The sequence below is a fragment of the Dendronephthya gigantea genome, unplaced genomic scaffold (genome assembly GCF_004324835.1).
Source record: "Dendronephthya gigantea isolate DGI-Jeju-01 unplaced genomic scaffold, DenGig_1.0 000045F, whole genome shotgun sequence".
In the NCBI taxonomy this organism is placed as follows: domain Eukaryota; kingdom Metazoa; phylum Cnidaria; class Anthozoa; order Malacalcyonacea; family Nephtheidae; genus Dendronephthya; species Dendronephthya gigantea.
In genome coordinates this window covers 995927-1009905 of record NW_021163055.1, presented here as the reverse complement: position 1 = coordinate 1009905, position 13979 = coordinate 995927, and the positions used below count along the sequence as shown (strand labels likewise).

The following is a 13979-nucleotide window of genomic DNA, read 5'->3' as shown; positions in this document are numbered from 1 at the left end:
AGAAGAAATTTTAGTCGTTAGCTAGCTTTTTTGACCAACATGTTTTTCAGCTATTGCCAGGGAAAAAGGCAGGAGAATCTATAGTTTTGTTTTCGTTTTAACATTCTGGTTCTGTCTTAAAAGGCGAATAAATCTCTGTCTTTTATTTCAGCTTTTTCACTAGTTTGTACTTAAAGATATCAAGACAGATATTTGGTGGTATATCAGTGATACTAGTGCTGAATCTTCATGTTCTGTTGTTTTGTAAAAACATGCGGCGTTTTGTCGAAGGTTCGTGAGGTTTACCAACTGAAGACTTGCAGGAAAAATACTACGAGACAAGGATAAATTTTCTCGGGATTTATTTCGTTCATTAAACTATCGAAGTCTATTTATCTTCGGCGGCTTTGAGCATTTCTTTCTGCTTCTCAGCAATTCTTTCAGTGCGCCTTTGACGAGCAGCCTTTGATTTCTGGCGACGAGCTTCGGCTTGATCACTGGAAATAAATCATCAGAAATTCGTCGTTATTTTCTCTTCGTATGAACATTACATACAAACGTGTTTACATTGAGAAATGCTTGCGAAGTATGTCAAAATTCAAGTCAAAAAGATCTACTTATACTGGGAAAAGAATTATTTACACTGAAAGGAATTTATCACGTGTATAGTAGTTTATAGTAGCGTGTTCCTGAAGCCCAGGACCAAGAATTGATGCATTTAGCAATGGCTGGCCATAGACAACTTCAGGTTTTATTCTTTGCCTGCATTGCACACCAGCCTAACATGAAGGGTCAAGACTGGCCGGCTTAATAGCAGGCAATAGTTGCATTCTGAAGATTTTGTATAAAAATCCCCCCAAAAATGAATGGTTTTCATGTAAAAACTAAATGTTAAAAGCTTGCTCTTTTAAAAAATTATGGATCTTATATTTAATACCAGAGTGAAGTCTGCAGGTTAAACCACCCATGTTTTTCCTAACTAAATACTGTTTAAAAAATAAACAAAAGTTTCCCTACCTGAGCAATTTAGCTCTGGCCTTCTCGGCCTTCTTCTTGTGGATAAATTCCATCAGAACTCGCTTGTTTTTGAACACATTACCCTTGGCTTTCAGATACAAAGCATGGTACATGTGTACATCAATTTTCTTCGACTCGCGGTACTTTCGAAGAAGACGTCTTAAGACCCTCATACGCCTCATCCAGATAACCTTCTCAGGCATCCTGGCGTTCGCCGTACCCTTGCGCTTACCGTAACCTGTGTGACGACCCTTCCTACGCGCCTCGTCAGCCTTGCGGACGCGGGATCTACTATGAACGATTTGAGGCTTCTTTATGATCAAACCATCTTTGATAAGTTTACGGACATTTTGGCCTGTAGAGACAAATGAGAAGACATATTGAATGGTACAATCATTACACATCAATGGTGCCTGTCCTTGGAAAATTCTAGTCCCCTTCCCTCAAAGAAATTCCAGCTCTCATCAGAAGAAAATAGAACCTCATTGAACCTTATTTTTCACTCTTTCAACTTTATTTGTACTGCTGATAGTCAAGAAATATCAAGAAATACTGTATCTTGCTGGATAAGGCCCTTTGCTCGATAATTTTTTAACCTAAGTAGTCTTTCACATGTTATACAATATCTTATATTACATCATTAAGCAAGCCTCATAATAGATAAAGTTCATCACAGACAATCAGTATGTGAACAGCAAATTTTTAATCATTGGCAAGCTTTCTCTACGCTCTTTTCCAGGCACTTTTTATACTTACGAGAGTTAGCGTTGGCTATCTCGTTTGCCTCGTTAGGATCAAGCCAGACCTTTCGTTTGCCACATTTCATGACGCTGGCCGCCAGCCGCTTTTGCAACTTCAGAGTACTAAATGAATCAGATCAACATGGTCAGAACTAATGGTGAATGTCTTTCAAAGACAGTGGATTATTGCAGAGCTATAAGCTTATATAACAGTTTGAAAACATTGGTTCAATAGTATGTGTTTATGCAGTGTAATATTCCTGAAGCCCAGGACCAAATAGTCATATAAAAGTAATAAAACAATATCTGGCCATAGACAACTTCAGGGTTTAATCTTTGCCTGCATTGCACACCAATCTGACATAATGCGGTCAAGACTGGCCGGCTTAATAGCAGGCATTTGCAATTAAATCGTACCCCATCAGGCCAGAACCTATTTTGTCTGCAAATTTTAACGTTATTTTTACGCTATGCGACGTCAAAAATCTACAACAACAAACATGGCCGCATTTTTAAATGCACTATAAAACTACATCTCTGGAAATACTATCAAATTCCCCTACTTAAAACAGCTTTTAAGTATCGTACAACCGCTGAAAACTTAGAAGGCATTATAAAGAACAAGTTCGGCGAGTTAAACATAGAAAATATTGTCAGATCCCTCGCGAAAATGAGAAAAAACGATCGCTAATTTTAAGAAATTTACCTCATGATTTACAAAGTATAGAGAGAAAAGAACGTGGTGCAAGATCCATCCCGGCTTTCATTGCGCGCATGCTATGTTTCCACACAAAACTCAAATATTCCATCTTCATATATTTCTCCATTTTTCTTCATTTATTTCTTCATTTTTTATTACCCTGGCCATATACAATATACCAGTATATTCGACCCAGTGATTCGACCTTTACTAATTTAATATTACCATAGTCCAATATATCATATACCAGTATATTTAACCATTACCAGATGAAAACCAGATGAACAATTCTGTTATTAGGAGTACTCAGGTGTACTTGAGGGGAATACGTACAGAATTAGCGGTACAATTAGTTATAATTGGTGGTAGTATTTGTGGATAAATTGGGATAAAGGTAATCTATCCATCCAAAAGCACGTGTCCTAATAGTTTGTTGTCATCGGAAGATATTTACCATTTTTATTAGAAAATATTTAATAATTTCAGTTGGAAGATGCCGAAATCAAAACGAAATAAACTAGGCAAGTACTTTGCAATCCTAATTTCATCTCAGTGTTTATTGTATTGCCAAATATAGGCTTGATTTGAGTATATATTCTGTCTAACAGATTAACACCAGACTATTTTTCTTCCTCTGCCCCTTATACTGCATTACACCAACACAAATATGTCAATCTATCATATTTTATAGTATCCCTTACTCAGACTACGAAGAAAGGCTTAGAATTAAAATCTTCTCTAATAAAGGAGGTAAACTTTAACATTGCGATGTTCACTCGCTTGATTTAAAAGGAGATTCGCTTGATTTTAAGGAGATTAGCCGAGATTTATTGAATTGGAAGATGACTTTGAAGTAATGAAATAAGAACCAAATAAGCACCTGCTATTGTCTGAATGACTGAAGTCGCCAATGCCAGGATCATGTTATATTCTCATTTCAATACCTCAAAGTCATTTCACACGCTTCGTTTATCTTCCCTGTGGGATTGTGTGAATTAACAGTTGTGTATTGATTTGGCAACCTCTCAACATTGCCCAGAATCCAACCTGAATTCTGTTGTTGTTTAAATTTGTTTGCTTGTATATTGAGAAGTAGCGAAGATTAGCACCAAAGGTGTTCTGGATTCCTGATGTTCCTCATCTTTCTCAGGTCCAGGAATGTGTCGACAAATATGCTCGTATTTTTGTTTTCTCTGTCGAGAATATGAGAAATTCAAAATTAAAAGATGTTAGAAATGAATGGAAGCACAGTAGGTAAGAAAAGCTGGAATCCAGGAATAATTATACTCCCAAGTAATTTAAAAATTAAAATAATTTATTCTGGTCAATGTTTAGGTTTTTCTTTGGTAAGAATAAAGTGATGATAGTTGCCCTTGGAAAAGACAAACAAGGGGAATACAAGGAAAACCTTTCTAAAGTCAGCAAGGTATAGTCTGCCATAAACTAGAAACAAAAACGTGAACTATTGTTTGTTCTAAACTATGAACCTCTTTTAATTTTGCTTCCAACAGCATTTAAAAGGTCAGCGAGGGCTTTTGTTTACAAACAAAACAAAAGACGAAGTTCTTCAGTAAGTGATGTGAACCAAACTATTAGGTTGAAACCACTGGGGATTTCTTTTTTCACTAAAATCTTTTGCAAACCTTTTACCTTTATTCTTCTTCATCATTCAAATCAGATGGTTTTCTGAATTTAAAGAACTTGATTTTGCAAGATCTGGAAATATTGCAACCCATGACTTAAGACTGGATGCCGGTAAGAGCATAAATAATAAAGACACATAAATAATAAAGACATTCACATTAGTACATAAACATTTCAGTACAATAAGGGTCAGAAACAAACTTTCTGGTATCAAAAGTTTTGATTATCAATCATGCACTATGAATAAAGAAAACAATGCAATGTATCATCAAATACAAGAACGTAAATATAATTGATAGTTACCATGATCTATTCATCATCTTCACAGAAATTCTTTTATTTTCTACGAAGGTCCACTGGATCAGTTTACTCATTCTATGGAACCAAATCTGAGACAGCTGGGTCTTCCAACATCGCTTCAAAAAGGTACAAACCAGAAAAAAACTTGTTCTTCATTCAAGCTGTCAAATACACTTGCTAAAACGTATTTTTTGTAGGAAAAGTTGTCCTCCTGAATGATCACGAAGTATGCAAGACTGGTGACGTCCTAACACCAGAGCAAGCAAGAATACTTGTAGGTTGATGTAATCTAACTCTCGTTCAGTTAACCATCGTTTATTTATTTCGTATTTCGTTGATTTTCAGAAACTGATGGGCAACCCAATGGCCGAGTTTTGTGTAACTCTTGTGTGTGTTTGGTCAAACGATGGTACTTTTGAAGAGTTCACGTGATTGTGAGGAACGGGGCGAAAATGTGAACGCCATGCAGCCTGAAGATCAATATGGCACTTCTTTCCTCAAAAATGTACTTAAGAACAATTTAGCGAACTCGGAATTTTACAAACTTTGCATGTCTTTAAAATAGAGCGACATTAAAGACAGGCGAAAAACCTCTGATGGTCCATTTCACAAAGAGAACGATTATTTTAAAGCATTTTCTTGAAATAAAATAATCAAATGTATAAAAAATCTTACGGGAACACAAGAACACAGTGTACTCGTTTATTCATTTAGTCTTAGTCACTGTTTGATTATCCGTTCCGCTTACCAACGGATTGGGCTTTTTCGCGCGTGTAAACAGATAAAAACATGCAGTCATATGTGGCAATACACGCCCGGCGACGCTAAAAAAATGTAATTGAATAATCAACAAGTAATTTAGATAAAATACACAATGATTTTATATAATTCAGTCTCATAAGTTCAATCACCTTAAAGTCCAATCCAGGTTCAATGAACCTGTTCAGGAAATTTAAATGAAATTTAAACTTCTAGGATTTTCAAGAAACTGTTAATAATGAACATTTCGTAGAAACGACTAAAAAAATTCCCTTTTCGGGCGCAAAGTGTTGCCTTTTTACGTACGATTAAAATACTCCCCGCTACGGTAATTTTTACATGTTTAAAACCACAAACCTCTAACAATACAGTGCACTGCTTCTGTGCTTAATTACAATAATCAGGTGCTAATATAGCTAATCAGTTGTTGGACTTTACCCGGCTTTATTTCAAACATTGTATTTCACATTTTCCGAAACATTAAAGACAATGGATAATACGAATTTAACATTTGTTTCTAATGAATTAGGAACATGTGAAATACGAGCTTTAGCGTGAAGGATGTTCACAAAATTGGTTGAAGTCATAATTTCATTCGTAAATAAATTGGCGAGATGCATTTGCGCATTTCAGGTATATTTTAAAAATACAAACCACAGCTGCTGTTTCGAGTGAGTGGGACTCGAACCCACGACATTGGACGCTCTGACCTCTGAGCTACCACTCTGAGAAAGCTGGTATGGTTTGGCATATCATATAAAAGGAGCATTTGAGAAGTGTTATAAGATTTGAAATTTCGACTGTAAAGATTTGATTTTAAACTCATTATACTGTGCCTGTGGTCAGAACTGTGGGCGAGCTATGGTACTTGAGATGTATTCAATTCGATGTCTTCTTAGAGTGTGATATTTTGCTCAATGCGAACGATTAGGTTGCTCAAAACTCATGTCATGAGAACTCGCCTCAACAAGTGAAGCACCTTCTGATAATCCCGAGGCCGAGGGTAAGCAGAGGTTTTTAAACTTGAGGATATAACTTGTTAAAAAATCTTTTCAATGGACCGTTCTTATTATAATGACGTCAAACACGAGAAAGGCTGATGTTACACAAGGTTTGATTGGCCGCGCAAAGCTAACCAGCCAATCAAACTTCGTCTAACATCAAACCTTCCGCGCTTGACGTGTTATGAGAAAGGCCTATTTTATGGCGCCATGAAACATGCCCATGATGCATCGGTAACCTCCTAATTTCCGGTTTTCTTTACTTCTGGTTGAGCTATGGAGTTCGTATACACTGGGTCAAACAGGGCTACGGAATATTAACTACAGTTGGTTGAAATAAATGCTTAGTGTTAGATGAAAAAAAAACACACGTGAAGTGTTATGTCAAATCATTTTGTGTTGGTATCTGCATTGTTATACAGCAAGAGACTGTCAGTATAGCTAGTAATTGCTTTCGCCGATTTTATAGAGGATGTTAAACACCAAATATCATTCTTGCAGACTGAATGCACGTTTTCATTAAAATTTAAAAAGCAATGCATGCATGCATTCATGCGTGCTTTAGTAAAAATATGTACGGGCATCTTAAGAAATATCTTGTTAAAGTTTCAAGGGATTTCATGAAGACTATTTTTATGAGGACCGTTCATGATTTGAATTGAACAAATCGAAAGATATTTTTTCATAAAACGCAAACGAAACAGCATTCATTACGGTCTAAGTGAAGATTGTTTGCCGCTAAATTAAGTGAAAATGAAAAAACAAATGAAGAAATTTAATGCAGATATCGAAAACGAAGCTATTGTAGTTCTTTTTATGTTCTTTTAAACGAATTACCGATGTACTTTAGCTTATAGCTATGGTTATACAATATTTGTTTTAAAATCAAATGGTAGAAGTATTTTTATTATTATTAATAATAAAATATTTTATTATTATTTTATGGTAATGGGAATGATTTACTTAAATATGATGCACGGTCATGCGATGACATGGCATATTGCAATAACGTGAAATCAAAAATTCACGTCGTCATCTTTATAAATTGAGATTTAACGAACAAAATTCAAAGTCATGAGATGACAACGCAACAGAAACAACACCGCGACTATTGTATGTATTATTACTAAAATAATGAAGGCTATAATCATACATATAATAGTTAATAGTGCATCATCATTTTTGCATTTATTTATTTTTTATGATGCTTAAATTACACTACAACATCTAGTGAACATGTAGATAATACTAGGTGCAAACCCTGCAATTGAAAAAAAAACCTAGCTAAATTATTCGGTCGTGGTCCATAATGACGCTTGCTCTAATGGCATAAGGTGTTCATTTTCCCCCCATTTTCATGTCAGGAGATGCTTCACCGCCCTGTCTCGGCAAGTCCAGAAATGAGAATCGAAAAGATCGAAAGACATCGCAATATGTGGATTTTCCGAAAAGTTCGTTTTCGAAAAGAAATACAAACGCAAAAATTAGAACCAATTTTGAAACGTCAACACGCACTCCAATCATTCGGCGCTATATATATCGGCCCTCTCAAGCCTCTTGACCTTTTTACCTCCTTATCTTGTTTCTATCTTCCTCCTCCTTCTTCTACTCCATCTTCTTTATCTTCTCTTTCACCTCAATCAACACCGCTTTTCAACGCTTTTGCCAATAAAGCTGATTTTCCAAAGATTCCAGCTCCAACATTGCCCGATTAAGACTTATTTTATCAAGATCTCTTTTCTTCATTGCACATTTGATTGCTCATAAAGGATTGTTCTTGTTGCTGTTGTTCTCAAATCACATCAATCACACGGAATACTGTTCAGTCAACCAGCCATAAAAACAATTTGAACAAAATCAGCAGCATAAATCAACACAATTGCACAACAAATCTGTTCATTTGCTTGGCCACACATTTGATTGTCGCAAATCTCCTCCACTGCCAATCACCGATGGAATACTTCCCCATTTTTCAGCTATACACCCGGTTTCCCAAGAATTTCTTCTCCAAAGAAAAAAAAATTTCAGCTTCTCGTCCGTGGTGTGTTTTTGGCGGGTTCGTCTCACCAATTTTTTGCGAATCACCAATTTTTTTTTAATTTGAGAGAAGAAATTATTGGAAACTGGGGTTATATTTTTCGTGGTTTGCGGTTAAAGTTCATTCAATCGTCCATGTACAGACTATCCTCCATACAATCTTGTACATGACCTTCAATTAAATGGTAAGGGTAACTTCTTGAACAATACGGGCATTCAATTAGAGTTGGTGATGCCTTGGGTGGATTGATCGACGTATTTGTTTGTCGGGTGCCACCAGTCGACTCGTTCACTCCACCAACGCCGTCAGCCACGACCATTTGCGCTGGGTTTCGGTCCTACAAAAAAAACACGAAACATCAACATCTATTTCCTCACTGTCCTGAGAAATTTCAAATCATACAGCTACATCTATATCAATCTAATCTAACAACTGCCTAAAATTGGACAAAACACTTCTCAAAAAGAGGCAGTTGTTATACCACATTTGATGCTCAATCTTAATATTATTCAAACTCACGTGGAAGAAACTCCGGGTAGGTACACTTGATCCAAACGGTTGGCCGAATGGAAGACCAATGTTGGAGTTGCTCTGCACAATAAAAAAAGAAAATTAAATATCGAAACATCTCGACAAAAAACAATTCATTTGTTTGCTTAATACACAAAGCTTTGTTAGACTCAGTTGGATATTAATCCTTACCTTGTTTTTCTCATTTAATAGTTTGTTCATTCTTTCAATCTGAAAACGAGAAGAAACTATTGTAATTATCTATACTCGCAGAAACGTAGCTACTTCAACAAAAAATACATTATAAAAACAGTAGGTCGTGTATTATTGTATGGTATGAATGCTGTAAGTGTAAGTTCTATAAATGGTGAAAGATGTCAACCTCTATAAAAAGATGCGAATTAGGTATTCCTTACTTCACTTTCAAAATGTCGTACAGTCGCCATGTGTGATTGATTTTCACGTCTGAGACGTTCACATTCTTGTTTTGACTCATTTAGTTGCTTTAGGATCTTTTCTTTTTCTTCGTTTTCACTTCTAAAATCAGATTCGTAGGTCTTCAACTAAAAAAGAAAAGTAAACAATGATTTCAGATTGTGAGTTTTCTTTTATATAAACTGTGACTGTATACAAGATGTTTGTACGTAGGAATAAAATATTAAAACTAAACATACACTGTCTCTCATCATGACCATCATGGCTTCTTTCTCGGCGACTTGTGCGCGGAAATTCTCAATTGCCTGCTTCAGCTCAGAAATCTCCTCTTCAGAATCTTGTTGCTTCCTGTTCAAACTCAGGACTTGCTTGAAGAAACCATTGCACTTTGTTTGAAAATCTGAACATTTCTTCACACTCTCGCTCAACTCTGATTCGAGCTTTGCCTTGACATCATTAGCCTGTTGCAGCGCATTGGTTAACTCCAGAACCTGTTTGGACTTGTTCTCATTGTCCGCAGTTAATTCCTGGATTTTTTGTTCTAACTCCAAAATTCTTTTTTCTTTTGCCTCGAATTCTTTCAACATTCTTTCTTGTTCTTCATTTACTACATCTGTTGCTTTTTTAGCGATCTGTGCCTAGGTTATTGGAATTTTCAACAACAGATTGAGTTATGTCAAAGAACATTTTAAAATTGCTATTTACTATTTATCAGAGAATGGGTGTTTCAATTGAATATGCATGGAAATTTAGTGCATAGATAAAACTTTGAAATTTAAGTCAAGTGAATGCATACTTAATATTCTGTAAAGAGATATCTGTAGGTTGGAAACTGTATACCAGAGGTTGGTTGTATAAAAATTTTTAACTACACTTTGCATACCGTAGTTAAATTCTAGTTAAATCCTAGTTAACTAAGAAATATAGGACTCTTGATTAATCAATTCTCTCCTTAACAACAGTTGAAAGTTAACTAAAGCCCCTGGTTTCCTTTGGTAGCTATTTAACTAGTGGTTAGTTTCATGATTTTTGTGCATGTTTTACATGACCTGGGGCCGGTTGTTCGAAAGGCGTTTAGCTTAAACGGTGGATAAGTTCAAAATGAAAAACAAAGTTATCAATTTATTGAACAACTGAGCCGAAATATTTCAATGTAAATAGTTAAATTTTCAATGGAAGAACATATTTAATGCATAAGATGCAGGTTCAGTCATTCACAAGATCTATCAGACTATTTTTAAACTTTGGTTTATCCACCATTTAAGCTAAATGCCTTTCGAACAACCGGCCCCTGAAACCTATTTGAATATACTGTACCTGGTACTGTTTAGTTCTAGATAACTTAACCCATATATTTAATGAAATATAATATGAACACAACTCACATTCATCTCATTTCCCGATGCTTGTCCATCAGGAACATCATGTTGTTTCCTGAGCTCTTGATTTCTAATTTTCTCCAAAAGATTTGTCAGATTCTTATTTTCTTTCATCAATTTTTCAGAGAAGACTTGTTTAGCATTCATAGATCTTTCCATTTTCATGATTTTCTTCGTCTGATCATTAACCTTCAAAGCCAGCTCATTGTCATTACCAGCCAACGCCGTCTCCAACTCTCTGATATGGTTATCTTTCTCTATGATCTCCTCTTGCTGTTTTGTTACAAACTCATACAGTTCTTGATTTTTCTAAAAAGTATAGTATATTGTAGGATTTAGTGGTTTCCATTTATACCTATTTCATAATAAAACCTTCAGCACTGCCAGATAAATTGACCAATGAAATAAAGAGTCCTGCATGTAAAGGGTAATAATACTTTAGACTTGTAATTCACGGTTCTTTAGGGTTTTTCCATTGTTAAAAGAGTGTTACTATCCAGTATTCACAGAAACAGTACTCTTCCAACACTACTGGTATATTCAAACATGTAATAGTAGTTACATGTTTGACAGTAAGAGAGCAAAATGTATTATTGCAGGTTTAATACAATAAGCTCTGGTGGTTATGAAATTTAAACTAATATAACTTTCAGGAACAGCAAAAATTTATACAACCAACACAGGAAGTTACGGATGCTTTAAAGAAATCGTAGAGGTTTCGTGGCAACGAACTTTTCAAATTAGGAAATAATGTTCCTGGAAAAGAGGATTTTTATACGAGGTATATTTATGGAGATCAAAGCCTTCTTTAACCTCTTTCAAATATACATCTATGCCAGCACATTCCTGTAAGAAAACAATATTAAAATGCTTAAACAGCTCTATTAAAATGCTGCAGTATGAGAAATTATAAGTCTAAAGAAGGAAATTTGCGTCATTTTGATCACCTGTTGTAGTAAGGGAATTTACCTTGCCTCTGACTCTTCGCGACCAATAAGCGGCCATATTTCAAAAAAAGTCAAATATAATCTTAAGCATCGGGGTTTCCCAAGGGATTTCCCCGCCACGCCATGCATTTTTAAATTTTTAACGACTTTTTTCCAACCGAAATTTCAATCCTTTATCTTCATTTCAGTGTCAACCCCATATCTATAGCTACCCTGGATGGTCCCAGATTCTTAGTTAGGGTAAAAATACTTTTATATTCAAAGTAATACTACAACCAAATTTATTTAACAACGTTGTTGATTGTCCGCCATTTTTTTGCTTTCACTTACCAAAACTACATCTTTACCGCCGAGTTCTGTCGGCACTATATGCTCCAAGGCTTCTTTTAACGCAATATTTTCTTTGGTAATCGCATCGAAATCTTTTCTTGAAATCCCAGGGTTAACGACACTGATATCAAAAGCTGTTTGAGGACCGATGTTAAGCTTTTTATTTAACACAGCGATTCTCGCTTCAGCGCGTCTCAGAGCGATCTCGAGATTTTCTGCCATGGTCTTCCAGCTGTGCCTCTTCTCTTCCGATATATTGTATAATATTGTGAGCTTTTCCAGTCCATCCAGTCTTTCATTTTTTACTTTGATGTCCCTCTGTTGAACAGCAATGATTCGTTTCAGATCCCCTTGATTCAGATCGTCAATGTTGAATTGGGATCCATCAGGTGTTCTCACGCTCGCGGTAGACATTGCGGAATTGCAGTGAAGTTACTGCAAAAAACGCTGACAAATCAAGTTTTAAATAAACGTACCAAAACAAATTTGCTGACTTACACTTTTATTCGTAAGAAACGAGAGTGTCAATGTGTGGTCAGAGCTGGTTTTATAGTCATAGACGCGCCGGGTTTAGTCACATGACTATACGTATTGTGTCGTCACTACGGATGTATATATAGTGATGTTATGTAATATATATATATATATAACCAAGATAATCGTATTTCGTTAATATTAATATTATTATATATATATATATGTATATATATATATATATATATATATATATATATATATATATATATATATATATATATATATATATATATATATATATGCCTACAAACAGGTAGGGCCTCGGGCCCCCCACATAACATATCGACATCGTGCACGTGTTTGAAAAACTTTATTGGAACTATTCAGTGAATACATCCTAGTAATACGGAATTCCAAGAATTACGTCCATTCTATAATACTTGCAGGGAGGTGAGTCGGACTCACCGAACCTTATGTCATGCCTGGTCGGGAAAAAGTGTTCAGAAAGTTACGCATTGTGAAATTTTTAGTACATAATTTCTTGTTCAAAAACGAAAAAACTTTAATCGCAAACATGCAACGTAAACGAACAAACTTAAGGCTGCTTTTCACTTACGCGTGTTTTATACGCACGTACACGTAAGGAAAATTTTAAATGCCTTTAAATTTTTATCATTTAACATCCAGGTCAACTAATGCATACTAAAATATGCAGAAAACTAAGTTCCTTCGATTTATTCACTTAGTTTTTTTCAAAGGTAACATGTATAAGAATTTAGACTTTTACGTGCGTGTACGTGCGTATGAAAAACGCGTAAGTGGAAAAGAGCCTTTACGCTCGAACTAAAGCTTAAAAAAACTCTAAAATACTCCCTTATTTTCGAAGGAGAAAATGGACACATTCTATGAAAAAATCGGTAATTCGGAAACAGCAGGGGCCGGTTGTATTTAAAATATCGAAACGTATCAACCTATCATTAGTATCAAATTATTTACACGTCATCGGTGTTCGGGTCAAATATCACGGTCTTTTTCGAGCACTGCTCAACTCATCTCTGATTTAAAAAAAGCCATGGATTTATAGTGTCGATTCACTGGATGTTCTGATAAACTGAAATAGTTTTATTTGTGTTTAGGTAAGCTATAATTCATTTCCAAAGCTGACGTATAGATGGTGTAATCTTAAGTCTTGCGTTGCGTTGAAGTAATCTAGCTCAAATTGCGGAACGTGCAGCATATCTCTGACTCATGCAGCATATCAAATGTTTGTGGTTCCTTCCATTGACCTCGAAATACGTCGTCACGCATGTCATGCGGTTATATTATTTCACGAAAACATGCACGCGCTGATCATAGCCATGCAAGTAACTCCTTAATTAAAAGAGGCGGCCGAATTCATATTAGGGACGGGAAACTCGTCTTAGACAGGATAGTTGATTGTAAAAAACCGTCTGAATATGGTCGCTCAATGCTAAAAATTACCATACGTCCATAATCAAAGGGAATTCCCGATTATAAGGACGGGTGTGAACCTCTCTAAATATTGTCATATGCATCGCGCTTTGTTTTGAAATGTTTCCGGTTCGTGTGAACACGTAGAAGCGGACAAAGTTGTATCCATTTTTACCGTGTGATGATCCGACCAGAACCGCGGACAAATTCAGGCACGGCGTATTCATCCGATGATTCCGATTCCGAATGAAAGAACCTTTATAATTATAAA

At 35.6% G+C, this 13979-nt stretch overlaps 3 protein-coding genes across 3 annotated transcripts; 1 reads left to right on the top strand and 2 right to left on the bottom strand.

Moving 5' to 3' along the window:
- Positions 1–324: 324 nt before the first annotated feature.
- On the bottom strand, positions 325–2536 carry LOC114527614 (60S ribosomal protein L19-like). Its single transcript, XM_028549315.1, has 4 exons — positions 2443–2536; positions 1753–1859; positions 997–1351; positions 325–476 (listed from the first exon to the last, which is right to left on the bottom strand). The coding sequence occupies exons 1-4, from the start codon at positions 2445–2447 to the stop codon at positions 368–370; spliced, it is 576 nt and encodes a 191-aa protein (XP_028405116.1). The 5' UTR covers positions 2448–2536; the 3' UTR covers positions 325–367.
- Positions 2537–2861: 325 nt separating this feature from the next.
- Positions 2862–5272, top strand: LOC114527494 (mRNA turnover protein 4 homolog). Its single transcript, XM_028549166.1, has 9 exons — positions 2862–2957; positions 3128–3186; positions 3587–3690; positions 3772–3862; positions 3948–4006; positions 4115–4191; positions 4432–4506; positions 4578–4654; positions 4726–5272. The coding sequence occupies exons 1-9, from the start codon at positions 2930–2932 to the stop codon at positions 4810–4812; spliced, it is 657 nt and encodes a 218-aa protein (XP_028404967.1). The 5' UTR covers positions 2862–2929; the 3' UTR covers positions 4813–5272.
- A 1131-nt stretch (positions 5273–6403) lies between these two features.
- Positions 6404–12311, bottom strand: LOC114527493 (golgin subfamily A member 6-like protein 22). Its single transcript, XM_028549165.1, has 7 exons — positions 11780–12311; positions 10509–10811; positions 9363–9761; positions 9105–9251; positions 8881–8919; positions 8698–8769; positions 6404–8515 (listed from the first exon to the last, which is right to left on the bottom strand). Exons 1-7 carry the CDS (start codon positions 12191–12193, stop codon positions 8303–8305), a joined length of 1587 nt encoding a protein of 528 aa, XP_028404966.1. The 5' UTR covers positions 12194–12311; the 3' UTR covers positions 6404–8302.
- Positions 12312–13979: the final 1668 nt, after the last annotated feature.